This window comes from Oryzias latipes, chromosome 2, assembly GCF_053564925.1.
Source record: "Oryzias latipes strain Hd-rR chromosome 2, Olatipes_Hd-rR_3.1".
In the NCBI taxonomy this organism is placed as follows: domain Eukaryota; kingdom Metazoa; phylum Chordata; class Actinopteri; order Beloniformes; family Adrianichthyidae; genus Oryzias; species Oryzias latipes.
The window spans coordinates 7,384,959-7,402,780 of NC_136238.1; the positions used below are offsets into that span (position 1 = coordinate 7,384,959).

The window sequence follows — 17,822 nt, forward strand, 5'->3', positions numbered from 1 at the left end:
AAACTTTTGCCCTCTTTTCCATTTATGCAAGAATCACATCTGATGTTCAGGCCTTTGTCCTGTTTTCCCAAAATGTCTGTTTATGTAGATTTTGATCCTAACTTATCTGAAAGTCCTCCACTATATTTGTCACCTTATAAAAAAACAAATAAGAACAACAAAAAAGCATTGAAATCCATTGCTGTCGTTGCCAGTTTCCAGGGCACACATTGTCATACAGGCAGTTTGTTAGAGACAGCACTCACCCACCCGGTCACAGAAACACAAACAAAACCTTACAACGATGATATAAGTCAGAAAGAAAAAGCTTTAAGACACTGTAAAGGACAAAAACACATATTCATGGAATATACTGTTTGATTTGGAAGTTTTGGAGACAGCAATGTGCGAGCGCTTCGTTTGCTTACATGAGCCCCTTCCACACATTTACGTCTGAATAGTTAGCAGGAAGTAATCGATTCGTCAGCAGCTCAGGTGAATTATTTTGCTAAAATGAAACAATTTCAGTTGGTTTCTCATTAACCCATAAATGGAAAGCAGGGCTTGTTGCCGTGCAGAAAAAGGCCCATGGAGCAGATTTTCTATCTTCCACTATGGTCTGACTCATAGGGTGCAAAGTTGTTTGCAGGTTGGTTTGCCTCACCGATTGTATATGAAACCTTGATCGAGTGAGTGTGACATCACCCATTGAAAAATAACTTACTTTTGGGTCCAGAGAAATTATGTTTTTTTTTTTTTTTTACTTTTAGTGCAAGACTTCATACATTATTAAAGTAAATTCAATTTTTTCTTTTAGTTCTTTTAAATCCAAAGAAAATTTGTTTTAAAGCATAAAAATAATTGGCTAATTTATGAAATCCGTTCAATAAAAAATCATTTACACCAGTTTTGGAGTGAAACTCACATGAACTTAGAAAATACCCAACACAAAGTCCTCATAATTTAATTACTTTTTAGCATAATTTTTTGTTTTATACAACTTCTAAACCTGTCACAAATTCCTGATTTGTTGGGCTCTTTTGCAACTCTGTTGCGGTTCAGTCTGATAAACTAAAACTGTATTGTTTCATGTGTGAAAAGGGCTCCAGACAAATATTAATACAATGTGGACAGCTTCCCCCAAACCATTGAGTCATCATGAAGCTTCATAATTATTAAACTGCATCTTGGTTTAACTCTTTTGTTGGTTTTCCCAAAACACTGGAGCTGCTTCTACACTGATAATATGATCAAAATCAGTACAACCAGTTGTGTTTCCTGGAAGAACTTTCTTTCTTAGCTGTAATTCCACAGAACTGCATATTTCAGCTGACCAGAATCCAAAATGTGTGGATTTTCCACGTCGTTCTTGGCTGCATATTTCAAAACGTGAAAATCCTACACATGATGCTGACCACTTTGGAAGACTTTGGAAGACAATTTTCTTTGAATAAGCACTTCAGTTTAACAGTTTCGTAGTTTGAGATATCGCCGTTCCTGATCCAAGGCTGTAGTACATGAACACATACACTATAGTAGGAATTTGTGTTTTAAAAATAGGTCATTATCATCTAATGGAATCAATCTTAATAACTGAAGATTTATGTAGCAGTAGCGAAGAATACTGCAACAAAGATCAACAGTCTAGTGCAGGAATGCCAAAATCTAATCCTCAAGGGTCTTTGACCTGTTTTGAACTACCCCCACCTGTGCTGGTCCTTAAGATGAGTACCTGTTTCAGGTAATCACAGAGAGCAGGGATATCTGAAAACCAGCTGGACTCTAAAGAACTGGGGTTTGACACTCTTGATCTGGTGGGTCAGTGTTTCCTAAGATTCTTCTATCACATTTCAAGGTAAACATGCAGGAATGAGCGATTTAGAGGCATCATGTGTAGAATGCAGGCTCTGGAGCAAGGTAGCCGTGCAAGTAATCAACATCAAGCATTTCCCATTGTTGGGGCTCTTGTCTCGGGCACAAAGGGCAAACATATGTGACGGCAATGACGACACATAGAGCCATAAAAAGACACACATGCCATCATTGGGAACAATCCCAAACACTTCCAGGATTGAACCAAAGTAAAGACAAATATAGTTTTTTTTACTGTGGAAATTATATGCAACTTGGATCCTTAGCTGTTCCAAAGCGGTACGCTGTTTTGCTTGAGCTCTGCATAGGTCATTTCTCTGGGCTATAGTCACGCACATCCACATCAGTCTTTCATTAAATCTCCTTGTCCTGGCTTTATTCGCCAACATTTACAATCCAGTTTAAGGTTTTGTGTTTTAATTCATTGGTTCATTGTCTTACATCCACCACTTTAGACATCTAGGGATAACAGTGTTTTCCAACAAGTCCTTTTTGTCCAAAACTGCAACCTTAACATTTCTTTACCAGACAGTGCCTGAAGGCGGAGGGCCGTACACCTATCAGGCAGTTCTTAGATAGTTTTCCATGTTGGTCCTTGCATTGAACTGTCCTGCTCTGCCATCCAGTGTCACATGTCCTGGAACATGCCATCCAAGATCCCGTCACCCACTGGGGCCCTGCGGTAGGAGGTGAGGGGCCAAGTGCTGCCACTGGTCCTTGGATCAAAGCAGGGAGAGTAAAGGAAGACATAGTGGTGCTAGAGGTTGTGGAGGTGGTTCCTGTTGTGCTAGACGTTGTGGTGGTGCTCTGTGACTGTGTCAACTTTGGAGCTAACAGTTGCTGTGGAGATGTCACTCGTGGCATGAGGAAACTATAACGTACGTCCAATGGTTTTTTTGCATCTGTAGCAAGGATCTGGACTACCAAAGGTTCTTGAAGAGCTCCAGGACCCATGCTGTGAAGCCACTCATCCCGCTGACTCCAGCCGCTGTAGTTGAGCAAAGAACCGTTGAGAGGGACGATTGTCTCTGAAGTAGAGATCATAAACTTGCCATTAAGAAGGTACTCTCCATTGGGCCGTCGAAAGGCCAAGTAGGCAGTGAAGCGGGTTTGGTCCTTAGCCTTGTGTTGACGAACCTTGATGTGCGTCGAGCCAGCAGGGATCTTTACTATGTCCGTGTAGCCTTTGCTATTTGGCAAAAAACAAAAATTGATTAGATGCAAAGTCTACCACAAAACAAACAAAATACCTGACAAAACTACTTCTGACAAGAAATGATGAGGAGATTGATTCGTTTTTGGGGAATCTGTTCTTTAAAACATTCTTGTTGCTTTTCTCTACACTGAGCAAATAGGCAAATATTCAGAGGTCTAAAATAATCAGTCATTTCTTTTGAATGGGGACTGGATCCATGCCCCGATTAAAGATCTTAATTGAGAACATGCTGCTGAAATATGGGTTCTATGGCCTTACTCTGAGTAATAAAAGTCCTGACACACGGTTGTTTTTAGTGAAGGAATCTTCAGGTGTTAGATTGTTTTTGTTAACAGCCCACATTGTCAACTTAGAGGAATCAAAACAGTTTTCTTGTTTCTGACATTTTTTTTGACTCTCTTATCTGGATCGTGACCTTAGTCTTACCTTTTTTTTGTGAAATTCCCAACGACCCGAATGCATCCTGTGCTGTCGCCCCCACATACACCACACTTGTCATACTGTAGCTTAGAGCCGATGATGCCATCGCAGCCTGTACGCACACATTTCCCTTTCACGCACACCGAGCTGCTGTAGGGGCGACATTCTGTCCCGTCCACCACCTGAACACAATGAGTGGAGGCGTCACTCCCTTTTTCTTTAATAAAGCTACACCACTTTTGTTTTGTGTGGCTGGCTTACCCTGTGTGAAAACACCACGTAGTACCCGGTACCTTTGGCTCTACAGGTTAACTTGCAGACATCTTTTGGAAGAACACCTGCATACTTTGGCACCCACTCAACAAAGGTTTTGACTCCCTTAGGATCGGTCTGGGGACCGTTTCGGGCTTCACATTGCTCCTGGCGAAAAGTTTTATCTGCAAAAAAAAAAATTCCATGTTAATAGTGAGGCAAAAGGACTTCATCTACTGCAAATTGACAGTTACATGTGCACCCTTTACTTACTTGATGGTGGGCATGGAGTGACGTTGCAGGATCTGTAGATGGCTCTCTTCCCGGTGCAGTAGCGCCCGTTGTTCCTTGGTGGTGGGTTGTTGCATAAACGCTGCGCAAACTGCACCCCACCTCCACAGGTTCTCGTGCATGAACCCCAAGAACCCCAAGAACTCCAGCTGCCGTGGTTGGACGTCTGGCAGGGAGGTGGAAAGTGGTGAAGAAGCAGAGTGACATAAAGAGAAAAGAGAGAGACAATCAGTAATGCTTATCAGATTAGTTGGAAGTTGAAGTGACAACGTGTCGCAGTAAAAGGCGTTTGGAGAGAACGCCAAAAACGTGGCATTCACTAGAGTGTGGAAAGAGGAAGACCGTCGTCATCTTGTGATAATAACTAACGTCTGTTTATAGCAGAAGGCAGAAAGCTCACATGGTCCCCTTGAGGAACAGCCTGAATACAATTCTTCATTTTTGTGTTTTTTCCAGCCTTTGGTACATGACTCTTCAGTTTTTGATGGTTTTAGGGGGGAAGAATACCATTACTGATCCTATATTCCCCACTCTCTCTGTGGAAACTGCTTTTTTATTCACTTCCACAGCTGAGTTTTTATTATCCCTTTAATCTATCCTTTCCATTGTAATAAAAGGATTAATTTTGCACTCGCTTTATATTCAATCATAGAGATTCTGAAGTCTAACATGGAGCGGTAAACTGCACAGCAATAAAAAAGAAGCCAGGAGACGTTGGATCAGATTTATCCATGGCTGCCAAAAGATCCAGCAAGGACAATTTTTTCTGTCTTTTCCTCCTCTGATACATAAACAGCATCAAGAGGCTGCCAAGAACAGATTTGAATCTTTAGCTGCTTAAAGTCACATTGATTTTAAATCAAAAGGGAATAAGGGAAACTAAACAGCAGACCAGCATTGGCATAAAATAGAGGAGACCACACAATGGGGCCACCTAAGGAGTATGTCAATTCTTGTCATGAGACTTCTCTGCATCTCATTGAACACAAGAGCTACAGGAAAAATCGGTTTTCTATTTTGGTCCCCTCATAAATCTACCATGTCCTCAGATTATCTAACACTCTCACCGAGTAGTGCTTCTTGCGGGTCTTGTCCACACACTTCCCCTGCAGGCAGATGCGTCCCTTCCCGCAGGGAGTTCCCTCAACCGCCGGCAGCTTCTTAGTGAGACACACCATCTGTCCCTGGCGAATCACTGAGCACCACAGTCGAGAGCAGACGTCCATGCCATGGCAGACGGTGTACTCTGGACCAAAGGCCAGGCGGCATTGGCGGACGGCATCGTAGCTTTGACCTGGTAGCTCTTCCGGGCCGAGAAGGGACTGACGTGGGGAGTCGAGGAGACACTCAGCTGTTGTGTACGGGAGACAACAAAGACTGTTAAGCCTCAAAGAGAAATTTAGAGCATGCTCCCCAGTGTTCAACATTACTCCTTGTGCTTACAGTTGGCACCTTGCATGGCAGTTGACCGCTATCAGTGTGTAAGTACTACTGATGGGGTCAGTGTTCAAAGCTGTTTGAGCTAAGTTGTGCCACTAATTTTGTTGGGCAGTCTACATCATAAAACAATCAGAGTCCTGAAAAACTTGAATGACTACATATTGCTTGCGCCACGGTGCAACTACCCACCTTTGGGTGGTGCTGCAGTAGAACCAAGTCCTTAAAATGTTTGTACAGGTTAGGACTGAACGTTCTTAAGAAATAGATCTCAATCTTTTTTTTAATCTGCTCCCGCCAAACCAAGGCTGCATCTTCTCTGTTTGTGGACCCGGCTAGCTATTCAACCATTTTTGACATTTACAAATGAAGGCACACACAATTACAGAGATTTCTGGTCCCGGCCAGTCAGAGGGGAGCTCTTAGTTTAAAATATTTCTGATTGGGCTTAATGTGTGTCTGCTATTAAACCACAGGGAAAGACTTTGGGCTAGAATCCGGATTGCTTCCCTACCCCTCTTGCTCTTCTCTATTACTCCAATTGTAAGGGCATTTGAAGCTGTAGTGGTGTCCAAAACTGTTTTTTAAGTAGGACACAGGGCTGGTTTTCCCCTCTGCCAGTAGGGTAATCCACACTGCACTTGTGGCCTAGAGCAGAAGTGCATTTCTTCATATGGGTGTGCTCTGAAGCACAGAAGTTTACATCTAAATGTAAGTAATTACTTTTTGGTTCTATCATGACTTTTTAAAGGTATTAAACTGATGTCGTGTATTTTCTGAGCACTGGTAGCTACGCGTTAACGTAGCTCAACGGTGACTATTGACTGTCATATCAGAATTTGAACACACAATCTGAAATCTTATTGTTCACATTACTGGGAAATTAGGTTGCATGTGTGACCAAACTGATCGCATTCTAAAGCCCTAATTCCAATTCATTCAAATAACTGGGTGGTAGTGGTGCAGAGGTAGATCGGTCGACCTCTGATCAAAATCTCATAGGTTCTGTTCCTGCCTTGCCCGCTCATGTGTCGAAGTGTCCTTGGGCAAAACACTGAACCCCCACATTGCTGCTAGTGGTTATAGGTTGGTGAAAGTGTTCGGCATTAGTGCCGCCATCAGTGTTCGAATGTGTGTGTGGATGAATGGGACTGTGACTGTAAAGCACTTTAGGCCTTCAAGGCAGGTTTCAGTATACGTTGGAACGACCATGCAAACTGTCAAAAGCAGCACTTCAAAGCTGTACACTATGAAGCTTGAAAACAAGCATGATTCACATTCATGTTTGGCTGCACTAAAGCTGCACTTTTTTAAAAAAATTAAGAAGGTTTTAATCGACTTTTTTAAAGCAAAGCTTAGAAAGTTCTCTGGACACAGAAATCATACAAATACACTTTTAAAGTCCATTCCGCCACTTACCGTTACCGTCGTCGAAGAAGTCTGTGATGGTGGATGAGGTGCAGCGGCTCCAGGGTTTGGACGCATCAATGGAGGTGAGAATGGAGGACATGAGCCGCTTGTCACTATTTACCCCAAAGCGCTCCTCACAGAACTTGGAGTCATCATGGGATAAGCCCAGTAGGTGACCTGGTGTGCAAACAGACAGAGGAAAGATGGATTTAGGTTTAACACTTTATGGAAAACTGATGCTTCATTCTTTTATTCTAAACAAATAATGGAAACTCTCCTTAAGCTGTATTTTCTTTGGCTTTGAAATGATGGTGAAAAGGCATGAAAACGCTCCCTAATCACTTGGCAGAACTCCCAGAAATGACAGGATTTGCCTCCAAAAGAATGAGAGAAGAAAACATACCAAGCTCTCAGATTACGAGGTGAACTACGTGATATTAATCCACAAATAAGACCTGCCGACAGATGTGCATGCCTTGGCGTGATCGTGTTGCTTTATCTGTGTGCAGTCATGCCTACCTACCGATTTCATGAGCCACTGTGAAAGCCGCGTGAAGCCCGTCGTCCTCGATGACGGCACAGCTTCTTTCTGGGGAGCAGATGGTGCCGACGTCCGCCATGCCCAGAGTATCACAGGAGTGATGGCCACAGAGGTCCTGTGGAAAAGAAGTGTAAATCAGATTCTAACATGGTGTTTGGATCTGCTAAACTTGTTCAGAGGTTGAACAGTCGATCAGAAGATCAGAGGTCGAACCCCACATTGCTCCTGGTGGGTACAGGTTGGCGCCAGTGTAGTAGTAACCTGTAGTAACCAACAGGAAAAGTGCATAACGCCATCTTTATGGGGTAAATAACGCTGTAGCACATTCACTCCAGTCTGGACCCCAATGAGCAGTGTCAACATTGGCCAAGGAAGGTCAGATTTGGCCATCTACTAGGAAATTTGTACCGTACCATCGAGTAGATTTGACTCAAAAGTATGGTTTATTTGGATGCTCTAAGGCAGGGGTGTCAAACTCATTTTGGTTCGGGGGCCACATTCAGCCCGTCTGATCTCAAGTGGGCCGGACCAGTAAGGTAAAAGCAAAATAACAGCTATGTTTTAGTTTTTTTACCCAGTTGGAAAAAATGCCTCAACCAACATAGTAGCCTAATAACTTGCGGCCAATGGATCTTAAATTAAATTAATTTCACTTCAAAAAAAGTTGGTCTATTCAATTTTATACAGACTGAAAATTTGACATCTGACACTGAAGCAATCCCGATAATAAACTTTCAGCATCGTGAAAAAAAAGCTCTGTCCATTTTCCTGGAAAGCTCTTCGCTCCACTTTACTTTTTGACAACATTTAGGTCATTAGGGTGTCACTACTGATCATCCTTATAGCAAGATAACAGTGGTAAGGCTCATAGGGAACCAAAGTGCATCCCTACCCAGACGCAGAGCTGTTAGATTTCACTATTGTTACATGCAGAAATATGCTGTTTCACCTGTTATATTTTTCCTTTGCTAGTGGCGGAATTGCGCATTTCGGTTATTTCTTTGAAAAATCATAACTCGCCACAGGAATGGACTATAAACTTGCTTTCTTTTTTAAACATCCTTTTGATTTTGACTCTTCATGTGTGGCCCGGACTTAACCACCTGGCGGGCCGGATACGGCCCGCCAGGTGGTTAAGTCAATTAGGCAATTAGGCAACATCCCATTTAGCATCTACAAACATTGTGCTTTCATTGGTGGATGATGACCCAACAGAAAGAGTTTATAACGCCATCTTTATGGGATAAATAAAGCTGTGGCATCCTCTCAGGCCTGGGTCACTCTAAACAGTGTCAACACTGGTCAGGGAAGGTCAGGACTAGGCGGACAACTGTGCTCCGGCATGGATTGCCTCATGTGAGTGGACACAAAAATGAACTGCTACAGAATTGATTGAAATAAAATGTTCCTGTTGTTCCAGGAGACGGGCTTTGTCAAGCTATTTTTAGAGGGTATGGACACCAACTGTACACACGATTGACCTAGTTTTACCATCAAGTGATAGAATTTAGCGGCCACCTTTTAATTATTATCATTATGAAGTGCCAATGGGGGAAAGAGCTTTTCCACCAACACTTAGACTAAGTATATTGCATCGATTCTGGCTCATAGTTCCCACACATATCCATGTAGATGAAGCCTCGGGCTTGAGCAGCCTGTCCCTTCAGCGCAGAAGTCAATCCTCTAATAACGCACCCACATCACCGTACATGCTCGTACGTGCATCCCGACAGGCTCAAAAGGCCCACTGAGATCCACGAATACTCATGTAGAAACGGACATCCATGCACATGGGAGCATAAACGCGCCCTCATGTCTCGGGGAGAGGATGAATCGTCTTGTTAAGTGGCGCTGACAGGCCTGCTGGGTTGTGTGAGAGGCTCTGTGGGGAGGGTGTTTACCCGTTTTTGGCCGATCCCTTTGGAACAACCTGCCTTGTGTTGAGACGTCACACACATGACTGACTGGGTGGGACTACTTCACAACAACACGCTCACATACTCAGATAACTACATTAAAGTACATATAATAATACTTAGAAAGCATACACAAAGGGTGTGACTTTGCCTGCTGACTGCTGGATACCTGGCTAGCAAACGAAGATCCAAGTAAAGTTTCTTGGCTTTATTGTGTGTGCAGATCATCACGAAGAATGTAAAGCAAAGCCTGTTTATATTGATCGGAAAATAAAATACAGAAAACTTTTGCTATACTTTTCTTTTTTTATCCACGTATTTTGTTTCCTCCCATCCAGACGTCTTTCTCCGGTGTGGCACAGCGAAACAGGAAACACCGGTTAAAATAGCCGGTCTCCGCTTAAATTTTGACGTGTGAATACAACCTGAAATAACCCCCAAACTGACAGAATTATTTCTACTTCCAGCCAGGTCTCAGCAGAAAGAAGGCGGGAATAAAAAAAAAAAAAAAAAAAAAAAAAAAAAAAAAAAAGAAAAAGAAAGAAGGCGGGAAAACAAAAATAAGTCAAAGCACTTGAGACACCAGGGAGGTACAGATGGAAAAAGAAATGCCGGAAATGAAGGAGATGAACCAGGAGACATATGGAAACGTTGGCAGAAACAACACAAGAGCAGGTGGCGAGCTGGCCGCAGAGGTCAAGAGACGATCAAAGGCTGTGCTTACATGTGAGGTACGAGACCACTCAATATCCAAACCAACGACGGTGTTAAAACAAACGGAGAGCCAGACGCACACATGCACACATGGGAGTCACTTACTCCATGAAATACAACCCACTGAAACAGAACCCAATAAAGAAAAGACTGAACAGATGAATTAACCACCAGAAACAAATGTATTTGAAAGAAAACATCAAGAAAATTTAACTGCTTTTTTTTTCTTATTTGGACAATGGATTTAGATACTAAAATAGTCGTAGTGTATATTGACTAACCTCACATCCTTGTTCATTAGAGTGGGTACAAGTAATACCACTGCAACAACTTATCTTGATCACATATGTGCATAGAAAAGTAAAGTGAAATTTACATCAAAGAAAAGTAGAAAATAAAATTAAGTTTGAATGAAACTTTTGAGATGCAGTCGATGACACTATATACTCTACTTATTTGTTTACTAGAGGTGTAACAATTGATCGACCTAATCGATGAATCGACTTATATTCCTATGATCCAACCAGATCAATCCGCCTGAGGCAAGATGTTAATCGAATCGACCTATAGCATTAGAGAATCGTTTCAAAATAACATGAATCGATAATTGAAATTGGAAAATACTATTTGGATCAGTGCTTCTCAAGTTTTTTTTGCCAGCCCCCCCCCCCCAGGAAAAAGAAAATGTTTCGCGTACATGGGCCCAGAAAAACCTTATCTGATTATGACAAACGTTTACATACGCCACACTTTGAGTCTGAATAAACCATTTGGACAGAAACGGTTGTAGAAAAAGAAATGACAAATTCAGTTGTAAACAAACAAAGCTGCGGCATAGAGTGAGATGGTCTTTTCATTAAGGGTTTGTTTGATCATAATTTTCCAAATTCGTGCGGCCAGTGCTTTATTCTTGGGCAAATTGACCCGGAAGAAAGGTTACGGTTAAGCTAATATGTGCAGACAAGATTTACCAGTTGATGCGGACAATGTCGCAATCTGCATCTTGGCTTCATATAAATATGTCTGGATAACATCGGCCTTTATTTTGTCTGGACACGACTGGTAACACAAATCCACATGATTGTTTGCTCGGTTCCTCAGGACTGCGCGGCATTTCTGCATTCAAAAGCCGCTCCTCTGCTTGGAAACACGGTTTTCTTGAGTCCTGCAGCTCGCTTACGCAGAGCAGCCGGACGGACTGCGGTCCAAAGCGTCACCGTAACAAAGCATCCTCCCCTGTCCGCAAACACAAAGCTACGCGTCCGGCTGCTCTGCTCAGAGACTTCAAAGTCTTCTTTGGAGCCACACAGTCCATGCATGATGCAAAGCCAGCGCACTAGTGACACACGATCAGAATAAACTGTTTACATGCACAACGATCTGACCAACAATTGGCATAATCCACCTATGTCGATCGGAAATGAAATTTGGATCTGAACGAGTATTATGTTTACATGACACATTTTTGTTCTGATCAGGCGTTCATTCCGATTGCTTATGTCCATGTAAAGACAGCCACTCTGTCACTGTGCGCCTTAAAACCAGCAGCCTGTGCTTCCTTTCTCATCAGTTAAGTGCAAGAGGTCCTGATTTGAGCGTCTCTTCTTGCAGAAGAGATCGGTTTCATCCATCCTTCATTCATCCGGATGATAATTGTTCTCTGCGATTATCTTCCTCAGCGTATCAGGATACTGTCCGAACACTTCTGAGTCGGCTTGAGTTTCTCCACGCAGGGACACAAACTTTGATTATAGAAGTTCTGGAACCGCTGTGAAATGTTCTTTAGCGGCCGGCGAGGAAGCCGACGGGCCAGCGTGCTCTTCATCTCCGCTTCCCTCCTCAGAAATTCACGCAGCACCTCTGTCGCACGCAGTCACATGACTGAAAAGGCTAAAAAAGCGTAGTCTGTTTCAAGTCCATCCTAAAAGAACAACACACTTCCCTTTTCAACCCTTCAAAATAACACATGTTGGGATAGAAACAAAGTCTCACTAAGGAAGAATTATTAGGCTATTGACGCCCGCTAACACTTTTAGCTAGTTAGTGGTTATTCATTTCCTAAAGTAAAATATAAAGAATTGAGGCAAAGACAGTTATTTCCTGTAAAATTGATGTTTAGTCCAGTTTCAGAAATTTTGTTTTTTCCAATAAACACTTTCTTTATCAAATACACACAAGGCCTTTTCGCCATTTATGCTAACGTTTTCAGGATCTTCCTTTTTTTCACCCATTTAATCCACAAACGTCTTCCAGCTGCCATCAAGAATGTAAGATGTTTGCTTTTTTTCTAGAAAAACAGGTGAAACCTTAGCAGGCTGCTTGAAACGGATTCCCTCACGGTGGAACATCAAAGCTTTGATGGACCAAAAAATAAAGTTCCCTCTTATTTGCCCGGGTAAATGGGAGAGCTCAAGGAAGACCATCGGCTGTGACAGCAAACAGGAGTCGGCTTGAAGGCTCGCTCATGCGTGGAAGCCCGTGTTGTTGCAGGACAGACCAAGTCCTCTGGACAGTTTGCATCATGTCGACAGGCGTGGTGCCGAGGTCAGGAGTTTGATCTAAAGGAGCTGTCTGCGGGCTGTCGACTATGCCAGACAAAATAAAGCACGTGTGAAATGTCAAAAGCACGAAAACAAATATAGTGACGAGCTGCGACGGGGGCGAGGGCTGGGAAATGTACACTTCAATGTATAGTCAGACCCCAGAAGGTACATGCAGCCAAAGTACAGTAGACGGGGAACAGACTGTACTTTTAACAACAGGTTGCTGACATTTTTTCCCCAGCTGTGTTTTTATCTGTAATGTTTAACGTTTTCCCATAATGCACTGCTGTTTGCCTTAACTTTTAAGCTAGCTGACTGACAGATGACCTCAAATTTCAAACGAATTAGGTTTCATAGGCTCTGACATTTTCTCTCGGTTACATTAAACCAAATGGAAGTTGGGTAAAAACAAACAGCTGAGTTAATGGCGCAAATGCACAGTCGGTGGTAACTCATTGCTGCAGTAACACGCTACTTCACAAACTGGCTCAAAGATGAGACGAGAAGAGATGCTGCAAGGAGTCTTCTCCTCCCCAAGGAGCAGCAGCAGAGCAGAAACCTTCTAAAGATGTCCTCCATGATCAGGAAAAAGGCCACAAGAATTAGTCAAAAACACCATTGTGCATCAGAGTGGCTCATGTAGCCAATGATGGCTAATGAAGCTGGGTAGTTGTCTATGTGCAATAGAGTCTGCAGCTTTAAAAAAATCAAACTGTTGCTCATGAGTCTTCAATGCTGACTTGCTTGTGTTGGCCAGTGATTGTCCAGCGCTCTGTTGGTGTTATATTTTAGTATAAGAATCAAATATCAAACAGTTATCAGACCAAACAGGGGGAAAAAAGTGATTGAAAAGCTCAGGATTCTGCTCTTTCACATGACCATTAGTGAAAAGCACAGAAAACTGAGTGACAAAAAGCTAAACTCGCGTGTCCACAGCACCACAGTAGCGCTTTGTCCGCCATCCAAGCTCCCGACAACACAACCATGCGGAACATTTAATGTTCCCACATACCCTGATGCACGCTCAGAAGAGCCCCTTCAATGTGCTCCTTGTTTGGTTCCGGTGCTGGCATGTGTGGCGCTGGTCCACACTGCCACACGGGTCAGCTCCCAGCAAGGACGGCCCGTTGGAGTAATTGGACCCAACCACACAGAAGTGAGTTTCCTCTAACCCTTCCGCCCCCGTTCCTGACAGCATGTGAACAATAGGGCGATCTGATTCCACAATCGCACTGTAAAACTCAGTACCACCAATATAACTTGTTATTTCTCTTATTTACAGTTTTTCTAGACGTCTGACCTTCATGCACCTTAGTTTTTAAAGATTTCCCTTCATGAATATCACTATTTTTCCGTTTTTCGTCTAAAATGAGCCAATATTAGAGCCAATTTTAGTTATTTCATTATTAAAAGCAGCAAGTATGTTTAGCACAAAGCAGCACAGAAAGCCCTATAGGCAACTGCTGTACCTTTACATGCCAAATAAAAGTGTTAGATGACAAGAGAAATTGGTTCTGGCAATAATAGCAACAAGGTTCAAAGGCTAAAGCGAGTTCATGGCCTCTCTTTACGTCTTTTTTCAGATCATGACCCCAAAGCCAAGTCACTGAGGGCTTATTCTGCACGGAAACCCGATTTAGGTGCAATTAGGCCAGTTTTTCTGCAGAAATTAAACAGATTAAGATCAAGAATGTGAAGTTTTCCACAGATCTCGGCCATGTTGCAGGTGAGCCTACCTCCTGGCAACAGATTAAATCCACAGCACGCCCTGTGGCTCGCCTGCAGCAGTGTGAGAAGGAAAAGGGGCAGAGGCAGGTTTATGAAGCTCTAGCATCTGTTTCCGTAACCCCGTTCAGCCGACTAAAGCCAAACATCTGATTATTGCTGCTGCAGCCAAGTGGAGATACAACATAAGCCACAAGGTGTTTGGCATTCATGCCTGGTGCCACACTGCCAGAGGACTAACCTCAGGCATGCACTGCCCAAAGCCTCTCCAAGGAATCACACTGCCAACTGTGCACAAGTGCACGAGACCTGAGGTAACACCGCCAGCGTGTTATCTTCTGGCAAGGCCTTGCAAGACTTGACGGCACCGCAGTCCAAGGTGAAGCCATCTGACCCGTGAACTGAAGCAAACCACCACGGAGCCCCACCCAGAGGTGAAGAATGCGCGCAGATCCGCTGCTGCCCTGCGGCTTTGGACCAGCCACTTTACAGGGAGGGAGGAAAGAAGGGATGGATGAGTGTGGTCTGGCCTTCAACAGGGTGTTGGTTTTCCTGACAGTCTACGGACAGCTCCCAGTCCCAGCTGACAGACCCCTGGAAAAGTGGCGGGGGGGGGGGGGGGGGAGAAATATGCAGGCTGGAGCGATGACAGAAGAAATGGGAGCGCAAATGTGATGAAATGCAGTTTCAAGGGGAATTCCGAGATATGTCTGCAATGTGCACAGCAGCTGATGCGAAATCTCAAATATCCATGGGAAGAATGTGTGCGCGGAGCCGTGCACGCACGCGCACCGTTACATGCCCGGGAAAGTATCAGGAGCCAGGACAAAACGCGGAGGGTTTTGCGCAGTTTTACGCACGGAGGACTCAGCCAAATGCACAAAGAAAACACACAAATGCGCGTGCTGGTGAGTGTGTGCATGTGTTTGGGGGGAGGGGGGCATAACAATTAGCGGAATTTTAATTAGGAAAGGAGGAAATCGTTTCAGTAAATGCCAGGTGAGCCCGCTGAGTGCAAACATCGTGGCGTCACTATGTTGGCATCAGAAACAGAGTGTGGGCTACCCCCCCCCCCCCCCCTAAGGCGGGCGGGGCTCAGAGACCTTTTTTTAACTAAGGTGTGAAGAGGGAAAGTGGAGGTGGGTTTGTTTACCTGCCTGGTGAAGAGGATGGCCGCGTCGTGGTGGTGCGGGTGGTCGTCATCCAGCGGGTTCTGTTGGTTCTGCCACTTGCAGAAGCTCTTGAGCGTCGCTGCGGCGTTCTTGCTCACCTCCAGACCCTTCTCCCGCTCGCTGAGGACCACCAGCTTCACCACGGAGAGCCGGATGGGGTTCTCGATGCTCGCGTGTCCGTACAGCTTCGAGGCGATGGAGGCCAGCGTCAGCAGGTAGTGGTTCAGGTCCTTCCCGTATTTCTTGGCCATGCTGTCATCCGCCACCAGGAGCAGCTCCACGTGCCTGGCGCGGGACACTGACCTCCTGCGCCGCGCGCCACCCTCATCCTCCCTGTTGTGCGGCTTCCTCTTCCTCCCTCTGCGTGCCCTGTCGCGCGTGCCGCAGCTCTCGCGCCCGTCGTTGGCCGCCTCGAAACGAAAACTTTCGCGCGTAAAAACGTGCAGCGCGCTCTCCGCGTCCTTGTCCTGCAGCGCGCGCACGTCGTGCTCGTGTCCCCTCGCCCTGATGATGGGGGTGATGGTGTAGCGCGACTGGTTGACGGCGAAGAAACCCTCCAGACCCCCGCCGCAGAGGTTGAGGACGGCCAGCGACTCCGGCTCCGAGTTGACCGTCCCGCGGTACGCGCACTCCCGCTGCGAAGGTGCGGAGCTCTGCCCCATCAAAGCCATCACATACTGGGGACTAAAGTGATCCGACAGCACCGACTCATCCCGCTCCATGTCCAGCTGGAACCGCCTCCCATCCAGGTACACCAGGTAGCCCACTTTCCCCCCACCGTGGTAAATCCGGTCAATCGTCCGCACCACCCCGTCCGTCCGCCGCGCAGGTGTGAACCGCGTCCCGCCGGCAGGCTGGATATAAAACCCCTGGAAAGTCGGCACCTCGGCTGCCAGCTGCGCCTCCACGGCGCACAGCAGCAGCAGCAGCAGCAGGAGACACCGCAACATGCCCACAGTCAGAGCTCCAAGGAGCCGCACCATTGTTCATTCCAGTCCCGAGAACATCTATGCTCCCTCTAAAACAGCCTCGGACCGGCCGGAGAGACGCCTCTGAGGCTCCCCGAAAAGCGCATCCTCCCGCCCAGTGTCGGGGTTCGGTAGTACGCCGGCAGGTGAGGAGACCAACCCCGAGCCGCAGAGGGAGAGTGCGGAGCCTGGAAGGGACGGAGCTGAACTTGGAGAACAAAAACACAAAGTTTGCTCTTAATAGAACCCGGAGAGTTGAAGTCCTGCCCCCTTTTGCGCTCAATCACCCCCTCCCTCTCTGCCTCTCCTCCTAACATCACAGTTGGAGGAGAGAAACCTGGACTGTGGAGGCTTCCTAACGCCTCAGCAGGAAGGAGGGTGCTGGAAAAGTTTGAAAAATCACCATAAAACCAACAGCTCATCTAAAAAAACACATGGTGAAATACTTTGCCTGTGTTGATAAATAAGAGCCTAAAAAGTCCTTTGTTTTGCATTGAGAGGAACAGATCATCCATGGCTTTTCCAGAACCTCAATTCCAAAGTCAAAGGTTGAATAGAGGAGAAGAGAGATGGAGGTGGAGCAAACGTGTGAGTGTGCAGTTCTCCTCCTAAAATTGAAAAGAAAGAAGGCTTTTCTAAAATGTCCTCAGCAGATGATCAGCTTTTGCTCCCGTTAATGCACAACAACTTTGTTGCATCAAACGGTGGGAGTCCCAAAGCTAAACCAGGGATGACAGAGCGGCGTGGGCCGCCTGGATGCAACCGCTGGTGGGCGGGCGGCATGAAGCCAAAATAGGTTAACTGATGCATTTGTAGTTTTATGTTTGTACACATATTTTCACATTTTAAAGACCCGCTCTGACTAAAACAATAAATAAAAAGGTGTCTTAACATATTGTGTCACTTTTCTGATGATGGAGGACACGTGGAAAGAAAATGAAGTTCAGAATTCCATTTATGAGTATTTCTTTGAATTGTTGAATCAGGAACGGACAAAGAAGGGCTGTTTGGGATTTTGTTTTTTAATTTGTGATGTAAAAAATAGGCTGGGCGGGTTCACAAGCTCCGCTCCATTCTGATGCATCCACTTGCAGACAAACCTCTTTGTTTTCCTCGTCTGAGCTGGAATCTGGATCTAAACTGTACGGATGGACAGCTCCAATTTGGTCGCCATTTATGTTACGCCACTGATGTTAGCTTGGGGTTGTAAGCTAGCGGGAGAGCATGTAAACAGCAGTTATCTGTTACCCCCGTAAGCTACTTTCAAGTGGCCACTTCCACTCAAAAATCCACGTAAATGTGAGTAAACGCACATTTTGGGCTTCTGTGCTCAAATCTCTTGTGTTGTCATATTAAAATTGACAAC

The 17,822-nt window shown here is 45.0% G+C and overlaps 1 protein-coding gene across 1 annotated transcript; it reads right to left on the bottom strand.

The window, feature by feature from the left end:
- Positions 1 to 691: 691 nt before the first annotated feature.
- adamts5 (ADAM metallopeptidase with thrombospondin type 1 motif, 5 (aggrecanase-2)) lies at positions 692 to 17,341 on the bottom strand. The gene is made up of 8 exons (XM_011485086.4): positions 15,470 to 17,341; positions 7,401 to 7,533; positions 6,887 to 7,054; positions 5,098 to 5,381; positions 4,013 to 4,196; positions 3,749 to 3,924; positions 3,494 to 3,669; positions 692 to 3,040 (listed from the first exon to the last, which is right to left on the bottom strand). Exons 1-8 carry the CDS (start codon positions 16,469 to 16,471, stop codon positions 2,362 to 2,364), a joined length of 2,802 nt encoding a protein of 933 aa, XP_011483388.1. The 5' UTR covers positions 16,472 to 17,341; the 3' UTR covers positions 692 to 2,361.
- Between the last annotated feature and the right edge of the window lie 481 nt (positions 17,342 to 17,822).

Coding starts and splice junctions, on each gene's coding strand:
- adamts5 (XM_011485086.4), bottom strand. CDS start 16,471: ATGGTGCGGCTCCTTGGAGCTCTGACTGTGGGCATGTTGCGGTGTCTC. Junction 3,925..4,012: donor CACTCCATGCCCACCATCAA/GTAAGTAAAGGG, acceptor TTTTTTTTGCAG/ATAAAACTTTTCGCCAGGAG. Junction 3,670..3,748: donor ACGTGGTGTTTTCACACAGG/GTAAGCCAGCCA, acceptor CATTGTGTTCAG/GTGGTGGACGGGACAGAATG.